The 19,058-nt window shown below is 50.5% G+C and overlaps 1 protein-coding gene across 2 annotated transcripts in view; it reads right to left on the bottom strand.

Annotated features, from left to right (window-relative positions):
* The window catches only part of BABAM2 (BRISC and BRCA1 A complex member 2), a 133,034-nt gene that overhangs the window by 30,659 nt on the left and 83,317 nt on the right, over window positions 1–19,058 (bottom strand). For both annotated transcript variants that reach the window (XM_066595415.1, XM_066595414.1), the window contains 3 exons: window positions 11,501–11,600; window positions 8,982–9,052; window positions 7,772–7,854 (listed from right to left, as the gene is read on the bottom strand). In XM_066595415.1, coding sequence (XP_066451512.1) covers window positions 7,772–7,854; window positions 8,982–9,052; window positions 11,501–11,600 — 254 coding nt within the window. The remainder of the gene's footprint in view (window positions 1–7,771; window positions 7,855–8,981; window positions 9,053–11,500; window positions 11,601–19,058) is intronic.

Raw genomic sequence — 19,058 nt, 5'->3', positions numbered from 1 at the left:
GGTACAATGTGTTTGCTCATTGGCTCAGAAGGCTAATTGATGATTAGAAAACCCTTGTGCAATCATGTTCACACATCTGAAAACAGTCTAGCTCGTTACAGAAGCTACAAAACTGACCTTCCTGTGAGCAGATTGAGTTTCTGGAGCATCACATTTGTGGGGTCAATTAAATGCTCAAAATGGCCAGAAAAAGAGAACTGTCATCTGAAACTCGACAGTCTATTCTTGTTCTTAGAAATGAAGGCTATTCCATGCGAGAAATTGCTAAGAAATTGAAGATTTCCTACAACGGTGTGTACTACTCCCTTCAGAGGACAGCACAAACAGGCTCTAACCAGAGTAGAAAAAGAAGTGGGAGGCCGCGTTGCACAACTAAGCAAGAAGATAAGCACATTAGAGTCTCTAGTTTGAGAAACAGACGCCTCACAGGTACCCAACTGGCATCTTCATTAAATAGTACCCGCAAAACACCAGTGTCAACATCTACAGTGAAGAGGCGGTTGCGGGATTTTGGGCTTCAGGGCAGAGTGGCAAAGAAAAAGCCATATCTGAGACTGGCCAATAAAAGAAAAAGATTAAGATGGGCAAAAGAACACAGACATTGGACAGAGGAAGACTGGAAAAAAGTGTTGTGGACGGATGAATCCAAGTTTGAGGTGTTTGGATCACAAAGAAGAAAGTTTGTGAGACGCAGAACAAATGAAAAGATGCTGGAAGAATGCCTGACGCCATCTGTTAAGCATGGTGGAGGTAATTTGATGGTCTGGGGTTGCTTTGGTGCTGGTAAGGTGGGAGATTTGTACAGGGTAAAAGGGATTCTGAATAAGGAAGGCTATCACTCCATTTTGCAACGCCATGCCATACCCAGTGGACAGCGCTTGATTGGAACCAATTTCATCCTACAACAGGACAATGACCCTAAACACACCTCCAAATTGTGCAAGAACTATTTACAGCAGAAGCAGGCAGCTGGTATTCTATCGGTAATGGAGTGGCCAGCGCAGTCACCAGATCTGAACCCCATTGAGCTGTTGTGGGAGCAGCTTGACCGTATGGTACGCCAGAAGTGCCCATCCAACCAATCCAACTTGTGGGAGATGCTTCTAGAAGCCTGGGGTGCAATTTCACAAGCTTACCTCAACAAATTAACAGCTAGAATGTCAAAGGTGTGCAATGCTGTAATTGCTGCAAAAGGAGGATTCTTTGACGAAAGCAAAGTTTGATGTAAAAACAATGTTATTTCAAATACAAATCATTATTTCTAACCTTGTCAATGTCTTGACTCTATTTTCTATTCATTTCACAACGCATGGTGGTGAATAAGTGTGACTTTTCATGGAAAACACAAAATTGTTTGGGTGACCCCAAACTTTTGAACGGTAGTGTATATCAGAACATGTCATATAGGGACCACATGCCCGCCACTGCTCAGCCAGTCCATATATATCAGAACATGTCATATAGGGACCACCTGCCCCTCTACTGCTCAGCCCGTCCATATAGATCAGAACGTGTCATATAAGGACTATCTGCCCCTCCGCCAGAACGTTTCATATAGGGATCCCCTCCACTCTGTGGCTTTGTCCATCCATACATATATCAGAACGTGTCATATAGGGACCACATGCCCCTCCATGGCTAAGCCCGTCTATATGTACCAGAACGTGTCATATAAGGATCACCTTAGGCCTCCGTTGCTCAGCCCAGCCATACATATCAATGTCTGTGTCATATAGGGACCATTTGCCACTCCGTGGCTCAGCCCGTCTATATATAGCAGAACACATCATATAGGGACCGCATGCCCCGCCACTGCTCAGCCCGTCCATATATATCAGAACGTGTCATATAATGTCCACATGCCCCTCCGCGGCTCAACCCATACATATATATCAGAACGTGTCATATTGGGACCACATGCCCCTCCATAGCTCAGCCCATCCATATATATCAGAATGTTTCATACAGGGACCATCTGCCATTCCGTGGCTCAGTTCGTCCATATATGTCAGAACGTGTCATATAGAGACCACCTGCCCCACCACTGCTCAGCTCATCCATATATATCAGAACGTGTCATATTGGGACCACATGCCCCTCCATAGCTCAGCCCATCCATATATATCAGAATGTTTCATACAGGGACCATCTGCCATTCCGTGGCTCAGTTCGTCCATATATGTCAGAACGTGTCATATAGAGACCACCTGCCCCACCACTGCTCAGCCCATCCATATATATCGGAAGGTGTAATATAGGGACCACCTGCCCCGCCGTGGCTCAGCCCATCCATATATATCAGAACATGTCATATCGGGACCACCTGCCCCTCTACTGCTCAGTCCGTCCATATAGATCAGAACATGTCATATAGGGACCATCTGCCCCTCCGACAGAACGTTTCATATAGGGACCACCTACCACTCCACAGCTCAGCTCATCCATATATATCAGAACGGGTCATATGGAGACCACCTGCCCCTTTACTGCTCAGCCTATCCATATATATCACATAAGGTATCATTTGCTCCCACCATATGAACACTGTAAGGAGCGGTTTGCTTTCTAGAAGTGGGACAACCCCTTTATTAAAACTGTGCTCTAAAAGAGCAGAGCTGCAATGTAAAGCATGAGCAGATTCAGCTTCAACTATACATTTGATGAAAACAGAAATGATCTTAGATGACCTCAGACACCAGCAGACAATGCAGTGAAGCCCAAGGTAAATGATTTAAGGGGTTTTCTGAGACAGGCCCAGGAATGTGATAACATAGAATAAGACATAGCCACCTCCTTAAATGGCCAAGCACAGGCTTCAGCAGGGATCCTGCCATGAACGGCATGGGACTGCTGCAGCTTCATCAGGTACCGGTGAGGCCGGCATCGAGGCTGCTGTGCTGGACCGGAGAGACATTTTTAAAGAAACGAGAACTTATTTTTCGGTTTTATTCATATCCGGTCCATTAAATATGTTTATGTTCTAAAAAATCCCTGTGCCCTATAGGAGCAGAACTGCAATGTAAAGCATGAGTGGACCGAGCAGCAGCGCAAACCTATAAGGACATGGGAGGAGAATGTCAGACAAGCTCAGACTTCAATACACAATACAGCTAAGTTGGAGCGGGCGGAACCGGGGCGGCAGTGCAGAGCCGGAGTGGGCGGAACCGGGGCGGCAGTGCAGAGCCGGAGTGGGCGGAACAGGGGCGGCAGTGCAGAGCTGGAGCGGGCGGAACAGGGGCGGCAGTGCAGAGCTGGAGCGGGCGGAACCATGGGCGGCAGTGCAGAGCCGGAGCGGGCGGAACCATGGGCGGCAGTGCAGAGCCGGAGTGGACGGAACTGGAGGGGGCGGCAGTGCAGAGCCAGAGTGGATGGAGCAGAGCGGAGTGTAGAGCCAGGGGTGGACGGAGCAGAGCAGGAGTGTAGAGCCAGGGGTGGACGGAGCAGAGCAGGAGTGTAGAGCCAGGGGTGGACGGAGCAGAGCAGGAGTGTAGAGCCAGGGGTGGACGGAGCAGAGCAGGAGTGTAGAGCCAGGGGTGGACGGAGCAGAGCAGGAGTGTAGAGCCAGGGGTGGACGGAGCAGAGCAGGAGTGTAGAGCCAGGGGTGGACGGAGCAGAGCAGGAGTGTAGAGCCAGGGGTGGACGGAGCAGAGCGGGAGTGTAGAGCCAGGGGTGGACGGAGCAGAGCGGGAGTGTAGAGCCAGGGGTGGACGGAGCAGAGCGAGACTGTAGAGCCAGGGGTGGACGGAGCAGAGAGGGAGTGTAGAGCCAGGGGTGGACGGAGCAGAGCGAGACTGTAGAGCCAGGGGTGGACGGAGCAGAGAGGGAGTGTAGAGCCAGGGGTGGACGGAGCAGAGCAGGAGTGTAGAGCCAGGGGTGGACGGAGCAGAGCAGGAGTGTAGAGCCAGGGGTGGACGGAGCAGAGAGGGAGTGTAGAGCCAGGGGTGGACGGAGCAGCTACCTGACCCCTGATGAATCAGGAGATGAATTTCAGACAAGACAAATACTAATAGCCAATACAACTAATACTCTCTGCGGAGAAGCGGAGATGAAAAGCACTACATGTATCAATGCATAAGGAGTCACACTGGGCCCTCAGGATCCCAGAAGAGCTTGGAGGTGACTCCTGTGTCATAGAGGACATATCTACTGTATGTGAGGGATGAAGCTGGATCCTCACCTCATCATCAGCTATTCACTATCCTGTAGATAGGGGTTACCTTAGGCTGCCTTCACATCTGCGGTACCGGTTCCGTTTTTCTGCTCCGTTATGGAAGCAGGAAAGGGGAATCCTCTGGACGAACGTGTCTGTCTTATGTGATTGGATCACGAGCGCCGATGCTCAGCCAATCAGAGCTGGCGCTTGATCATTCACAGCCATTCAGTGAATAACATCGCTGAATGGCTGTGATTGGTTCATCGAGTGCCGGCTCTGATTGGCTGAGCAATGGTGCTTGTGATCCAATCACAGCACTCGCTTGCTGCAGGTGGGGTATTTAAAGCCCCATCACCAGGAAGAGAGAGCTATGTCAACGCTGAGGATTACACTGCAGCTTGCTGCAGTGCCGGAGACCAGCGCGAGGGACCCAGACGCCGCCGGCTAGGTGAGTATAAGACACCCCCCGAAAATAAGTCTCTGTGCCTCTTTTGGCGCAAAATTAAGATAGTGTCTTATTTTCAAGGAAACATGTTATGTTATGGGCCTCGTACTTGCCAGGCGCCCCATTCCTGCGCTGTGTCCCCACGAAGTTGGCACGCACAGAAAGTGACTCTTTACAGCCAGCTGTGCGCATGCCCGTAGAGATGAATGGCAGAGCACGCACACTGAGCCACACTGTGCCAACGTCGCGGGCACACAGTGCAAGAACTGGGCGCCTGACGAGTATGAAACGCAGCATTCCGGACTCCCTGTTTTCTCACGTTTGACCCCATGACGTAGCTTATGGGGCTCAAAGAGGATGACAGATTCCTTTTAAAGGGACTGTAAAGGATTAGACACCGAAACAGTCTACAGGTTGTGTATGATATTGCAGTTCACTTCCATTACAGTGAACGGTGCCGAGCTGCCATACCACATGCAACCATGTGGTCAGGAGTGGCGCTGTTTCTTCAAGAAAGCAGCCATGTTTTTCTAATCCTGGACCGCCTCTTTCCCAAGTGTAGGGGGCTCCACCACGCATGGCCTGTACACAGAGGTCTTGTGTCATCATCTCGCTGACTCACGCCTGTGGAGCTGACTACAGACAAAGATTGATGACTAATGTCTGTGCAGCAGGGAAAGTGCTAGCGGACCCCGCTTACTCATCCAGCCTCGCACGGCGGCTGCTGTGAGCGATCACAATGCTTTTATCTGTGCTGCGTCTTTTTATGGCACAACACTTCAGGGCCTAAAAATAGCTGAGCCGTAGTGGTGATTCACCGGATCCCACGAGCCGCCGGCGCGCACTGCGAGCTCTGCTATGTTTATATAACCGTGACATGAACTGTCATATTATTTAGTAAGAGGATAGGTGCGCGGAAGGTAAACGACACGGAGTGCGCCCGCAATATGAGGCGCGAGGTACTTCATGCCCCGTGCTTATGGGTGGCATGAAAAGACGTCAAAACTTCTGGCGGTTCAAGGGCTCCGATTTTTTTTTTTGGGGGGGGGGGGGGGGGGGGGAGTTCCAAAAGATAATGGCCGGGCATTTCTGACAACCGGAGCCGTTTCCACCTGCAGGGAACTATTGTACTTTGGCTTTGCCCCATCTTGTATTTTTCTTGGACTACAGTCAAGAGAGAACGTGTGCACCTTTAATAATAAGCGTTCCCACCGATGGGAAGGGACTGATGGGTTTTAGTAACACACCCATGTTATCAGATTGCAAGGTTAGATAATAGAAACTGAGGATACGGAGATCACAAACTGGTTATTATATGAATTATCACAACCAATGTAATACACTGCAGTAAGAAAATGTACGGTAATAAAGGGGTTAACAACTGCTTCCCTGGTAGTCTAGGGTAGTGGAAAGGGTTAATGCATTCTCAGGTAGTGCAGGAATGTCGAAAGGGGACTCCTGGCTTCCCTGGTGGTCTAGGGGTGGGTGTGTTAATACCAGCATCCTTGGTGGTATTTGATGGTAGAGTATTTATTACTGGCTCCTCTGGTGATCTAGGGCGGTAAAAGGGTTAATGACAGCTTATCAGATAGTGTTGGGTGGTTAATAGGGTTAATGCCAACATGCCTAGTGGTCAAGGTGTCTCGGGTAGTGTAGGGTGGTTGATTCCTGGCTTCCTTGGTGATCTAGGGTGGTGGAATCATTAATGCTAGCATCCCTGGTGGTCTAGGGTAATGCAGAGGTTAGTGTTAACTTCCCTGGTGGTCTAGAGTGGTCAATGTCAACATACCTGGTGGTGTAAAGTGGTGAAGCAAGCTTCATGGTGGTGTAGGATAGTGAATGGGTTAGTGCGAGTTTGCCTGGTGGTGTAGGGTAGTGGAAGAGTTAATGCCAACTATCTGGGTGTCTAAGGCAGTTAAAAGGTTAATGCAGAGTTCCCTGGTGGTCTATGGTAGCAGAGAGTTTATTACGGACTTCCCAGGGTTGTCTAGGGTGGTGACTTCATCAATAGTGGCTTCCCTGGTGATGTAGCATAGTGAAGCACTTAATGTTACCTCTATGGTAATGTGGAGGCAGTGAAGAGGTTAATGCCAGATGTCACAGTCTGTTTAACGGAGAAGGGGGGATCCTGCGGTTTATGTACAGAATTGTGCGAGTCCTGGCTCTGTGCACAAGACTGCTGAGGTCTCTGAACAGGACCGCGGAGGGCCCGGGGCAGGACAGCGGGGGGCGGAGGGCCCGGGGCAGGGCAGCGGGGGGCGGAGGGCCCTGGGCAGGGCAGCGGGGGGCGGAGGGCCCTGGGCAGGGCAGCGGGGGGCGGAGGGCCCTGGGCAGGGCAGCGGGGGCCGGAGGGCCCTGGGCAGGACAGCGGGGTGCGGAGGACCCTGGGCAGGACAGCGGGGTGCGGAGGACCCTGGGCAGGACAGCGGGGTGCGGAGGACTCTGGGCAGGACAGCGGGGTGCGGAGGTCTCTGGGCAGGCTAGCGGGGTGCTGAGGTCTCTAGAATTGATGGGTGCTGAGGTCTCTGTACAGGATAGCAAGGTGCTGAGGTCTCTGGACAGGATAGCAAGGTGCTGAGGTCTCTGGACAGGATAGCAAGGTGCTGAGGTCTCTGGACAGGATAGCGGGGTGCTGAGGTCTCTAGGATTGATGGGTGCTGAGGTCTCTGTACAGGATAGCGGGGTGCTGAGGTCTGTATACAGTACTGTATCCACCTTGGAGACATCTGTATCCTCCTTCCATCAGATATGTGGGTACACGCCGGCCTCATCCACCTCCGATCTAAAGAACTTATAGGATCCAAGTCTCCATGACGACGAAAACAAGCAGCAAAACACAAGCTCCGTATCCCACAGCTCAGGGTGTGGGAATGGAAACTTCTAGATCATCCGTTAAACGTCTGCAGGAAGAGTGCAGCAGCCATGGTGTTCAGCTGTGTATTTATGGAGCGCCGGCCGGGTGCATGCGGGGTGTACGGGTGGAGCCGGGTTATATGCCATGTATTCCATGTGTGACATATAACACTGTGGAGGAGCAGCACTCCTGGCACATTAGTGATGTTCTCTCCTAGTGGATCAGACAGGAGGCATTAGGGCGACACATGACCCTGCAGGTGACAATGACGCTGTAGCGGCGGCAGCGGGGGATGAAAGGCCTGGAGCGTTATACTCACTATGTACCAGGAAGCAGAAGTCTTTCCATGTCAGCAGCAGGGTGAGCTTTGTGAAGCCCTCGGCGTCGTACTCCACCATCCCCCTGCCGAGAGAGCAAAGGGTTAAAGGGACAACTACACCCATTATGTGTGCGCAATGCTGGAGACCATGCGGCGGGAGAATCCGGCACATAATCGTGTATCTATCTGGTGGTCATCGGGCGCCCCTCAATGGTCACACAGGAGGGTCCGGCTCTAAAATCCTCCAGTTATGCCAAGACCCCACGCCACCATGTCCGGATCATGGCCTCTAACTCTCTATCTATCTATACACATGCTTGGGGGATTGCAGCACAGGAGTTCCCCAGCATTCCTGGCCTCCTGAGCAACCCTTCATCCTGAGCATGCGGTGGTACACGCCAACCAGCAGATAAAATGTCCCGTGTTCCTGCATTACTGCCTAAACAGGCAAAATTACCATTCGGCAGTCTGGGAAAGCAGAGTAATCTATTAAATGATGTAGGCACAGATAGTACTGCCTCCCTGTCTCTCCCTGTAAATGATGTAGGCACAGATAGTACTGCCTCCCTATTTCTCCCTGTAAATGATGTAGATACAGATAGTACTGCCTCCCTGTCTCTCCCTGTAAATGATGTAGGTACAGATAGTACTGCCTCCTTTTCTCTCACAGTAAATGATGTAGGTACAGATAGTACTGCCTCCTGGTCTCTCACAGTAAATGATGTAGGTACAGATAGTACTGCCTCCCTGTCTCTTCCAGTAAATGATGTAGGTACAGATAGTACTGCCTCCCTGTCTCTCCCAGTAAATGATGTAGGTACAGATAGTACTGCCTCCCTGTCTCGCTCTGTAAATGGTGTACGCACATATAGTACTGTCTCTCTGTCTCTCCCTGTAAATGGTGTAGGTACAGATCGTACTGCCTCCTTGTCTCTCACAGTAAATGATGTAGGTACAGATAGTACTGCCTCCTGGTCTCTCACAGTAAATGATGTAGGTACAGATAGTACTGCCTCCCTATCTCTCCCTGTAAATGGTGTCTGCACATATAGTACTGCCTCTGTGTCTCTTTGTAAATGGTGTAGGTGCAGATAGTACTGCCTCCCAGTCTCTCTGATATATGTATGGAGGGTTTGTGTATAGCAAGCTGTGTAGTACATACAGAGGAAAGCGGGCATGACAAAGAATGGAGAAACATAAATCTACTCACGTTCCAAAATGGCTGAGAAAAGCCGCAATGTATTCCCTTCTTTTGTGGTATCCCTGAATGACGTACTGCACCTATAGAACAAGTCAGAAGAACCATGAGACGGGCTCTCGTCATGCAGCAGGTCCGTACTTATGAATGTATGCGTCCTGGTGCGGCACCTCTTTCCAGAATACATTTGCTTGACTGGCAATTCCTTAATGCAACGGTATTATCAAAACAACTCCAGATCTCCAGTAGGGGTGTACTTCAGCTCAGGAGTCTTGGAAAGCTGGGTGGTCTCATTAGTTACCACGCAGCGCTGCCGTACATATATGGCTAAAATACATAGAATTCATGAAGATTCGGGGCTGCACTTTAAGCAATTGTCTGAAACCTTTTGACAAGTAGGTCCAACATTGAGCTCTACTTCATATGTTTTTAAGCATATAGATCAAACTGTGCCCATCGGGATCCCATAAAGCGAGTGCCCGGGGAGCTGGCATCTTCTCCGTGCGTGCCGGTGCCACATAAACATTATAGGATGGAAACACCTGCTACATTATAGAAGGAACAGTAAATCTGGGGACTTCATCATGCGCTTTTCCATCTCCCGGCCATGGTCTGACCCAGATTATTCCTTAAGAAGTTCTCTGTGAACTTGGCAGGCGACGGGGAAGACCATGTCATGTGTTTTCTCTGGCAGCGGACCCCTGGATTTCCTCAGCTGTGTAGATATTACACAGAATACATTAGAGCCGTGGAGAGGCATCTCTGAGGAGCGCAGCGAGTAATCCCGTAATCTGTGTGCCGGCACCGCACGCTTCTCATAGCGGACCATGACATCGGGCAATCGCAGAACTAGCAGCTCCCTAACATAATGGTAAAGCCTGTATCCACCTCAACAGCCGCATGCAGATAAAATGAAAACTAAGGCAACTTTTTGAATAGTGATGATTAAAAACCCGCTGGCTAACACGGTACCAAACATTTTTTTTCTTCTTCTTCATTTTTTAAATCTATCGTTTTGTGTATACAGCTCCTATGCAGACCTATGCATCTCCATGGTAACAGACTACAAACAATTCCTGTGTAGTCTGATCATACGGTCACACGGCACTAACCACTAGCTCATAGGGGACGCACCAGAACGATGTAGGTTGGGATTCATTACCCTCCTCAGGTCAGTCGGCCACATGATCATCTTCCTCCGTGTGACAGCATCTTGTGGAGCTACATGACTTATCTTTTTCTGGGCTCTGCTTTCTTCTGATGTATGGAGGCGCTGCGGTCAGCCCATTGCTTAGTTCTGCTACTGTATGTCATAAGCTTTGTTCTGGTACAGTATTTATTCAAGTGCTGTATTTAGGCCCCCGGCGCGGCTCTGGGGCTGGATCGTGGCCCCCGGCGCGGCTCTGGGGCTGGATCGTGGCCCCTGGCGCGGCTCTGGGGCTGGATCGTGGCCCCCGGCGCGGCTCTGGATCGTGGCCCCCGGCGCGGCTCTGGATCGTGGCCCCCGGCGCGGCTCAGGGGCTGGATCCTGGCCGCCGGCGCGGCTCAGGGGCTGGATCCTGGCCGCCGGCGCGGCTCAGGGGCTGGATCCTGGCCCCCGGCGCGGCTCAGGGGCTGGATCCTGGCCCCCGGCGCGGCTCAGGGGCTGGATCCTGGCCCCCGGCGCGGCTCAGGGGCTGGATCCTGGCCCCCGGCGCGGCTCAGGGGCTGGATCCTGGCCCCCGGCGCGGCTCAGGGGCTGGATCCTGGCCCCCGGCGCGGCTCAGGGGCTGGATCCTGGCCCCCGGCGCGGCTCAGGGGCTGGATCCTGGCCCCCGGCGTGGCTCTGGGGCTGGATCCTGGCCCCCGGCGTGGCTCTGGGGCTGTACTTATGAACTGAACTCGGTTCTGCATTTATTCACTTAAGCACGGAGTGTGGAATTCCCAACGTCTCCACCTAGAGGAAGCCAGAGACATCAAATCAGTAGAAAAGGGGATGTAGTTTGCAATGATGGACGGTGATAAAGGCTAGCAAGAAAACTGCCCATAAGACTGGTGGCGACTAAGCAGCATACCACACGGGCAGTGTGAAAATGGCGATTACAGGGTGGTAGAGTAGAGAGGAAAGGAAAAAAGGTACAACTTGTCTGCCAGTCCCCCATCTTTGCTTAGGGTTGGTTCATGATGTGAACTTTGGTGACAGATTTCCTTTCACATCTTACTCCTCATGACCGTATGGAACTAAAGGCCGAAGCCTGAGGCTGCACTACTGAACCTGTCCTTTTCTGCTTCCCATCAGCTGCAATGCCCTGATATGGTCCCATCAAGGTTCACACATGTAGAGACGATCTTACCAGTAGTCAGAACACTACTGGCCGAGCAGCTCTACTGCGCCGCCTTATGCTGGGATCTCCCCTACTGGTGGGAATACGATAAGAGGTAGTAAGGAGGCAACACATCCAGGGGAGGAGGCGCGAATCTGCAGAAAACGATAAATTCCAATCAGCCTTCCGTAAAATGTCTTGGAGTAACGCTCCCTTCATCCTGCTTACCTTATTGGTCAGTAACTGGCAGATCTGAGGCACGTAGTCTATCAGGCAGCCGCCGCTGGGGAATGCTGGGATATGAAGTGCAGAGGAACCGCCAAGAGCGCTGCAGGGAGGCAAAAAAGGTATCCTCATTATATGGCAGAACACATCTGTCTGAAGAATTATCCCCCCAGCAGTTTAGGACGGGTTCTGTTCACTCTGAGGGGAAAGGACAGCACAGTTTTGGACAGAAAGAGTTTGTTCTACTTTAAACAGCTATATCTCCGGTTCCATCAGTCAAGAATACTGAACTTACAGCTGTCAGTTTCAGTCAGTGTGTGCAAGGGGGAGGGAGCATCAGCAGAGAAGATCTGTGATCCTCCTGTCACAGGGAAGGGGAACTTGAATTTTTATTCATTTTATTACTACCATCAATTAGAGATCATATTTGCTCTCCGATTGTCACATATGGGGTTTTCTCCGGAAAAGGAGTAAAATGATCAGAACTTGCTCATCTAATCACTCTTCTACATCATTTAACCCCCACAAATTCTGTAGTCATTGCTGACCATGGCATCTAAATGTTTTTAAGGGGGAAAAAATGTAATTAACTTTTTTCCCCGTCTACAAGGCTTTAAATATTGGAAAAAAAAGAAAATTAAAAACAAAAAACCAAACCACACCGGTATTGTCACATCCATTAGAACCCAGACTATAAATTCCATTAAAAAAAAGAAAGAAAAAAACCCCAAAATAGACGTTTTCTGATCATTTCACTTCTACAAAACTAGAATAAAAAATTATTTTAGAGAGTTGCATATACCTCAAAATGGTACCAATAAAAACTACCTCAAGTCCAACCTCAAAAAACAGGCCTGACACAGCTCTGTCGCCCCCAAAACAAATGCTCTGATCTTGGAGTGTGGAGACACAAGAAGTGTTTTTGCAAAATAAAAAAGGGTTTATATTGTGCAAAAGTGATAAATAATAATAAAAAACACCTTTATAAGGCTGGATTCAGATGAACGTAGATCGGCTGGGTTTCACGCCCTGCCGATATACGTCATCTCTCTCTGCAGGGGGAGAAGCTGAAAGAGCCAAGAGCAGTGCTCTGAGCTCCCGCCCCCTCTGTGCCTCCTCTCCGCCCCTCTGCACTATTTGCAATGAGAGGCGGGAAGGGGGCGGGGCTAATTATCACCACTTAGCCCCGCCCCACCTCCTTTCATTGCAAATAGTGCAGAGGAGCGGAGAGGGGGTGGAGAGGAGGCAGAGAGGGGGCGGGGGCTCAGTTCCTGCTCCTGGCTCTTCCATCCCCCCCCCCCCCCCCCTGCAGATGAGGACGACGTACATCGGCTCGGCGTGAAAACCGAGCCGATATACGGTCCTCTGAATCCAGCCTAAATGTGGTGTTATCAATGATCGTAATGACCTGTAGAGTACAGATAAGATAACTACACCACACTACGAACGCCGTAAAAAACAATAGGGAAATAGCAAAAAAATAAAAGTTATTTGATGCATTATATGGACCTGCAATTGGTTCCTATAGAAACGAGGTCTCAAATAAAGAAAACATACGTTCTGACCGCTGGAACACAAAATGGGAAACGATTTTCTGGCTCTTAAGGCTAAAATTAGTTATGTCACTAAAGAGTTAAAAATGCACTTAGTGCGACCGCGTTCTGCGCCAAATATATTTCAAGGAGACAAATTCAAAATCTACAATAAAGAAAAAAAATTGACATTTTCCGGACGGTTTCTCCAATTTTAAGGGGTTAAAGAATCGCCCGTCACACATGATGACACAATAATAACATGAGAGATCAGCAAACTGACTGCAGAAATACACAAAAGGGCAAAAGTGGGAATGTTTTATCCCCCCCCCCCCCTACTCTCCTCCCCCCTCCCTGTGGAGCGGACACAAGATGATCATGGCTGCGGGATACAAGCACGTCAATACCGGATAGATACATGAATGGCTCACAAACCAGCTCCACTAACTTCATAAATCCATGGCATTACTTATCCTGAGATGCTTCAGAGCTGCGCTCACTATTCTTATTGGAAACAATCAGCATGCCGGCAAACAGACATAGCTTAGCCAGGCTTGTATAACACATGATCACAGTTAGTCATCTACACCTGATGACTGTATAGCCTCGTGTAAAGATGAAAAGTCCTAGATTGTCAGAGCAGGATCTGTGCAGACACTGAACAAGCAGGGAGTCCCGGACATCTGCGAGTATTAATGCAGAACGCTCATCGTCTAGTAACTCTAGTAACTTTCTATTGGATTCTTTAGTAGGCTTGTCTAGGGTTAGAAAAACAGTGCTGCATTCTTCCAAACACAGCGCCACCCTTGTCCTTGGGTTATGCCTGGTATTGCAGCTCAGCTCCCATTCACTGAGCTGCAATACCACACACATCCCTATGGACAAGGGTGGCGCTGTGTTTGGAAGAATGCAGCTATGTTTTTTAATCTTGCACAACCCCTTTAAAGGGCACTTGTCCTCACCTCCATAAACTATGTTATGGGGGTCAGAGGCGAGGGAGGGGTGCTGTTTTTTTTTTTATACTCACCGGGTGCCCCGTTTCACCGCTGTGCCCCTCAGAAATCAGTGGATGCACAACATGACTCCTCTCACAAGGCTGTGCGCCTGAACTGATTTTTTTGGGGGGTATAGCAATGGAACGGGGGTCTGGCGGGTATAAACAGCAGCTCCCTGGTGCCCGCTCCTCACTTCTAAGCCCTATAACATAGTTCATGGTGCTCAGATCTGATGACAGATGCCCTTAAGTTTTCAAAATCTCTGCTTGCTGTTAGTATACTCCCGCTTACATTCAGAAGCTGGTCTACCTTGGCACAGAGCGGAGGCTTCGCTACTGTGTGTCAGAGCCTGCCATGGTCTCTAGGCCACCAGCTGGAATCCACACTGTAGCAAACCTTCAGCTGTGCGAGCGGGACAACGTTAGGTTGCCTTCTCATCGCGCTGGGGCCTCCGTTCGGAGCTTCTGCACAGAAGGAAGAGCGCGGCATGCAGCGCTTAGTCATCCAGTAAAATGCGGGGAAACCAAAAACCAAACAGACCCTGTTATAGTCAGTGGGATCCGTACGGTGCTGTTCGGTTGTCCAGGGGATTCCCCTTTCTCACTCCTCGAATGGAAAAACGGAATTCCCGCCGCAGGTGTAAGAGCAGCATTATTCAGGCTCTGAATGTAAACTGTGTCTCCTCACTGACAGCAAGCAGAGATCTTGAAAGTGGTGAGTAATCAAAAATGCTAAACAAATGAAAATTTGTTGAAAAGTCAGCGCGTACAAACACGGTGTGACATCATCCTGAAGGCGGCCTCTGTGTCACCATACCCCGAATCTGCATCCTGGGGATCTCATTTACTCCGTGCACGGCCGATGTAGCGCCATTCAGGGTCTGTAGAAAGATGGGAGTTATTGGCATGTGCTGAGCAGCTCTGAGGGGGGCGACTGGAAGGTGAAACCCGCTGATGTGCCCCCTGTAGATTGGTGAACCAAGGGGCAAGAGCGTTGGTGATCAGCAGATCCCCCTCTATGTGATAGTGAACAAGGACCTCCCTGCTCTCTACCTCAGGGTCCGCATTAGAGGGCACACATAGTCCACAGCGTGGTACAGATGATGCCAGCGCTCACATTAGTTATTGGGTGGCATCTGGAATAACACTTTACATTCAGAGGGTGTTGTGGCTGATTATACGCACGGCGCCCGCATATCTGCATGTATACATATGTTTATAGTGAGGGGTGCGGACCGGCCGCTGACTCAGACGGCAAATATGTAATTCAGAAGGGCGCGGAGCAACATATGGATGAGGTCAGGATTCCTGCCAAATTACAGGTTACATAAAAGTAAGTGAGCAGGAGATAATGATGGCGGGCGTCCCCGGGCGCTACACACGGGGCGCGGGCACAGGTCGGTGCTGCGAGGCCGCTCGGGTATAGGACAGCCCTGTTCTCTGGAGCCATCTCCGAGAGGATGGGAGAGACTGCAAAACACATTTAACCTGCATTATGACCTATTCCAGAGCTTTAGTCGCACGTCTGCAGGCTTCAGAGCTGAAATCATCATCAAGCATCCACTACTTGTCCAGGAGCCTGCTTTAGGAAATTGAGTACTGTGAAAGGTCTGCTTTATACCAGAGAGCATTCATCTGACACAGAAACCTTGGATAGGAAAGATAGGTGACGGTTTCCACCAACAACTAGCAGAATAGTGAGTGCAGCTGTGGAGTATAATACAGGATGTAACTCAGCATCAGTACAGGATAAGTAATGTATATATACAGTGACTACACCTGCAGAATAGTGAGTGCAGCTCTGGAGTATAATACAGGATGTAACTCAGGATCAGTACAGGATAAGTAGTGTATGCACACAGTGACTCCACCAGCAGAATAGTGAGTGCAGCTGTGGAGTATAATACAGGATGTAACTCAGCATCAGTCCAGGATAAGTAATGTATGTACACAGTGACCCCACCAGCAGAATAGTGAGTGCAGCTCTGGAGCATAATACAGGATGTAACTCAGCATCAGTACACGATAAGTAATGTATGCACACAGTGACTCTACCTGCAGAATAGTGAGTGCAGCTCTGGAGTATAATACAGGATGTAACTCAGCATCAGTACAGGATAAGTAATGTATGTACACAGTGACCCCACCAGCAGAATAGTGAGCACAGCTCTGGGGTATAATACAGGATGTAACCCAGGATCAGTACAGGATAAGTAATGTATGTACACAGTGACTCCACCAGCAGAATAGTGAGTACATCTCTGGAGTATAATACAGGATGTAACTCAGGATAAGTAATGCATGTACACAGTGACTCCACCAGCAGAATCCTGAGTGCAGCTCTGGAGTATAATCAGGATCAGTACAAGATAAGTAATGTATGTACACAGTGACTCCACCAGCAGAATAGTGAGTGCAGCTCTGGAGTATAATACAGGATAATTAAATGTACGTATACAGTGCCTCTGCTTTCTTTTATATTGGGATATATAAACTGCGAAGAGGTAGTGAATGTGAAAACCACCTCTGTAGCTGCTAACATGCTGCCTCTCACATGATGAGCGCCCTCCATTCCCGGGGCACACAGGTTATGCAGGTAAGGGAGACCGCCATGTACGGACGTCAAACAGCTACAGATAATGACATCTTTCATGGTTAATTACAGGTCATGAGATGATTATCATGATTACATCCTAGCACAGAGTTCAGGACTTCATGGTTGGATCCCGGATTCTGCTAGAGGTTGGGATGAAGGCCCGACTCTCTTGGTTCTCATACAACCCCATGAGTATCGAGTCCTCGACTTGTTCTTAGGTTCATGGTTGGCGTCTTGGATGTATTTGGTTTCTGGGAAGGATCGGCGACATCCAGATGTAACTCAGCATTCCCCGACTCTTCGATGTAGATCATGGGCCATCACATCCCCCGCCCCGCATATTGTCTGTGAGCCATATATATTATATATACATCTATTGCGCCGCCTGAGGCGGCTCTTGGATCGGATCTCCTTTGCTTGCCTGTTGATCTCATAATAACCATGTCTAATATAATCTATAGAATGGATTCGCCGCGGACGACGCGGTTCGCAGCCACGACTCAGAGTGACCTGTGAGGCAGCGACATAATACAGGGGGGCGAGTGCTAAGATTACCAGCTAATTACCCGCTGTCACTTTAAGACGCGGTGTTTGGCGGTTTCTCGCCTTCGGCTTGGCGTGTGTCGGGACTGGACCGTATGTTCTGTAATCTGCAGCTATTTTTCTCCCACTACTGGAGATGATCGACCTAATCAGGAACATAAAAATACGCCCACATCGCACACGGAGAACTCGCACCACGTTCTCGGGGCCGCGGCTATTGAAACGCTCGGAGCTCGCTGCCAGCAGAACGCCAGGATTTGGCACTCGCTGGGGAAAAAGAGACCTGAAATAACAAATTCTTAATCAGATGTCACTGCTGAGCGGCGGCGGTACTGAGCGTAGGTAAGTGTTAGTAATGTGCTAAGTGGTGCGCACAGAGCTGAGGAGCAACTCCACCCGCGCCAGGCCTGGGGGAACTGCATGAAGGGCAACTCCACCCGCTCCATGCCTGGGGGAACTGCATGAAGGGCAACTCCACCCGCTCCATGCCTGGGGAACTGCATGAAAGGCAACTCCACCCACTCCATGCCTGGGGGAACTGCATGAAGGGCAACTCCACCCGCTCCATGCCTTAGGGAACTGCATGAAGGGCAACTCCACCCGCTCCATGCCTGAGGCAACTGCATGAAGGGCAACTCCACCCGCTCCATGCACCAGGGAACTGCATGAAGGGCAACTCCACCCGCTCCATGCACCAGGGAACTGCATGAAGAGCAACTCCACCCGCTCCATACCTGGGGGAACTGCATGAAGAGCAACTCCACCAGCTCCATGCCTGAGGGAACTGCATGAAGAGCAACTCCACCCGCTCCATACACCAGGGAACTGCATGAAGAGCAACTCCACCCGCTCCATGCCTGAGGGAACTGCATGAAGAGCAACTCCACCAGCTCCATGCCTGAGGGAACTGCATGAAGAGCAACTCCACCCGCTCCATACCTGGGGGAACTGCATGAAGAGCAACTCCACCCGCTCCATACACCAGGGAACTGCATGAAGAGCAACTCCACCCGCTCCATGCCTGAGGGAACTGCATGAAGAGCAACTCCACCAGCTCCATGCCTGAGGGAACTGCATGAAGAGCAACTCCACCAGCTCCATGCCTGAGGGAACTGCATGAAGAGCAACTCCACCCGCTCCATGCACCAGGGAACTGCATGAAGAGCAACTCCACCCGCTCCATGTCTGAGGGAACTGCATGAAGAGCAACTCCACCCACTCCATATACCAGGGAACTGCATGAAGAGCAACTCCACCAGCTCCTTGCCTGAGGGAACTGCATGAAGAGCAACTCCACCAGCTCTATGCACCAGGGAACTGCATGAAGAGCAACTCCACCTGCTCCATGCACCAGGGAACTGCTCGAAGAGCAACTCCACCTGTTCAATGCCTAAGGGAACTGCTCGAAGGGCAACTCCACCTGCTCCATGCCTAAGGGAACTGCTCGAAGAGCAACTCCACCCGCTCCATACACCAGGGAACTGCATGAAGAGCAACTCCACCCGCTCCATGCCTGAGGGAACTGCATGAAGAGCAACTCCACCCGCTGCATGCCTGGGGGAACTGCATGAAGAGCAACTCCACCCACTTCATGCATGGGGAAACTGCATGAAGAGCAACTCCAAAAGCTCCATGCACCAGGGAACTGCATGAAGAGCAACTCCACCAGCTCCATGCCTGGGGAACTGCATGAAGAGCAACTCCACCCGCTCCATACACCAGGGAACTACATGAAGAGCAACTCCACCTGCTCCATACACCAGGGAACTACATGAAGAGCAACTCCACCCGCTCCATGCACCAGGGAACTGCATGAAGAGCAACTCCACCCGCTCCATGCACCAGGGAACTGCATGAAGAGCAACTCCACCCGCTCCATGAACCAGGGAACTGCAT

This window comes from Eleutherodactylus coqui, chromosome 3, assembly GCF_035609145.1.
Source record: "Eleutherodactylus coqui strain aEleCoq1 chromosome 3, aEleCoq1.hap1, whole genome shotgun sequence".
Classification (NCBI taxonomy): Eukaryota; Metazoa; Chordata; class Amphibia; order Anura; family Eleutherodactylidae; genus Eleutherodactylus; species Eleutherodactylus coqui.
This window is presented reverse-complemented; position numbering and strand designations above follow the sequence as displayed.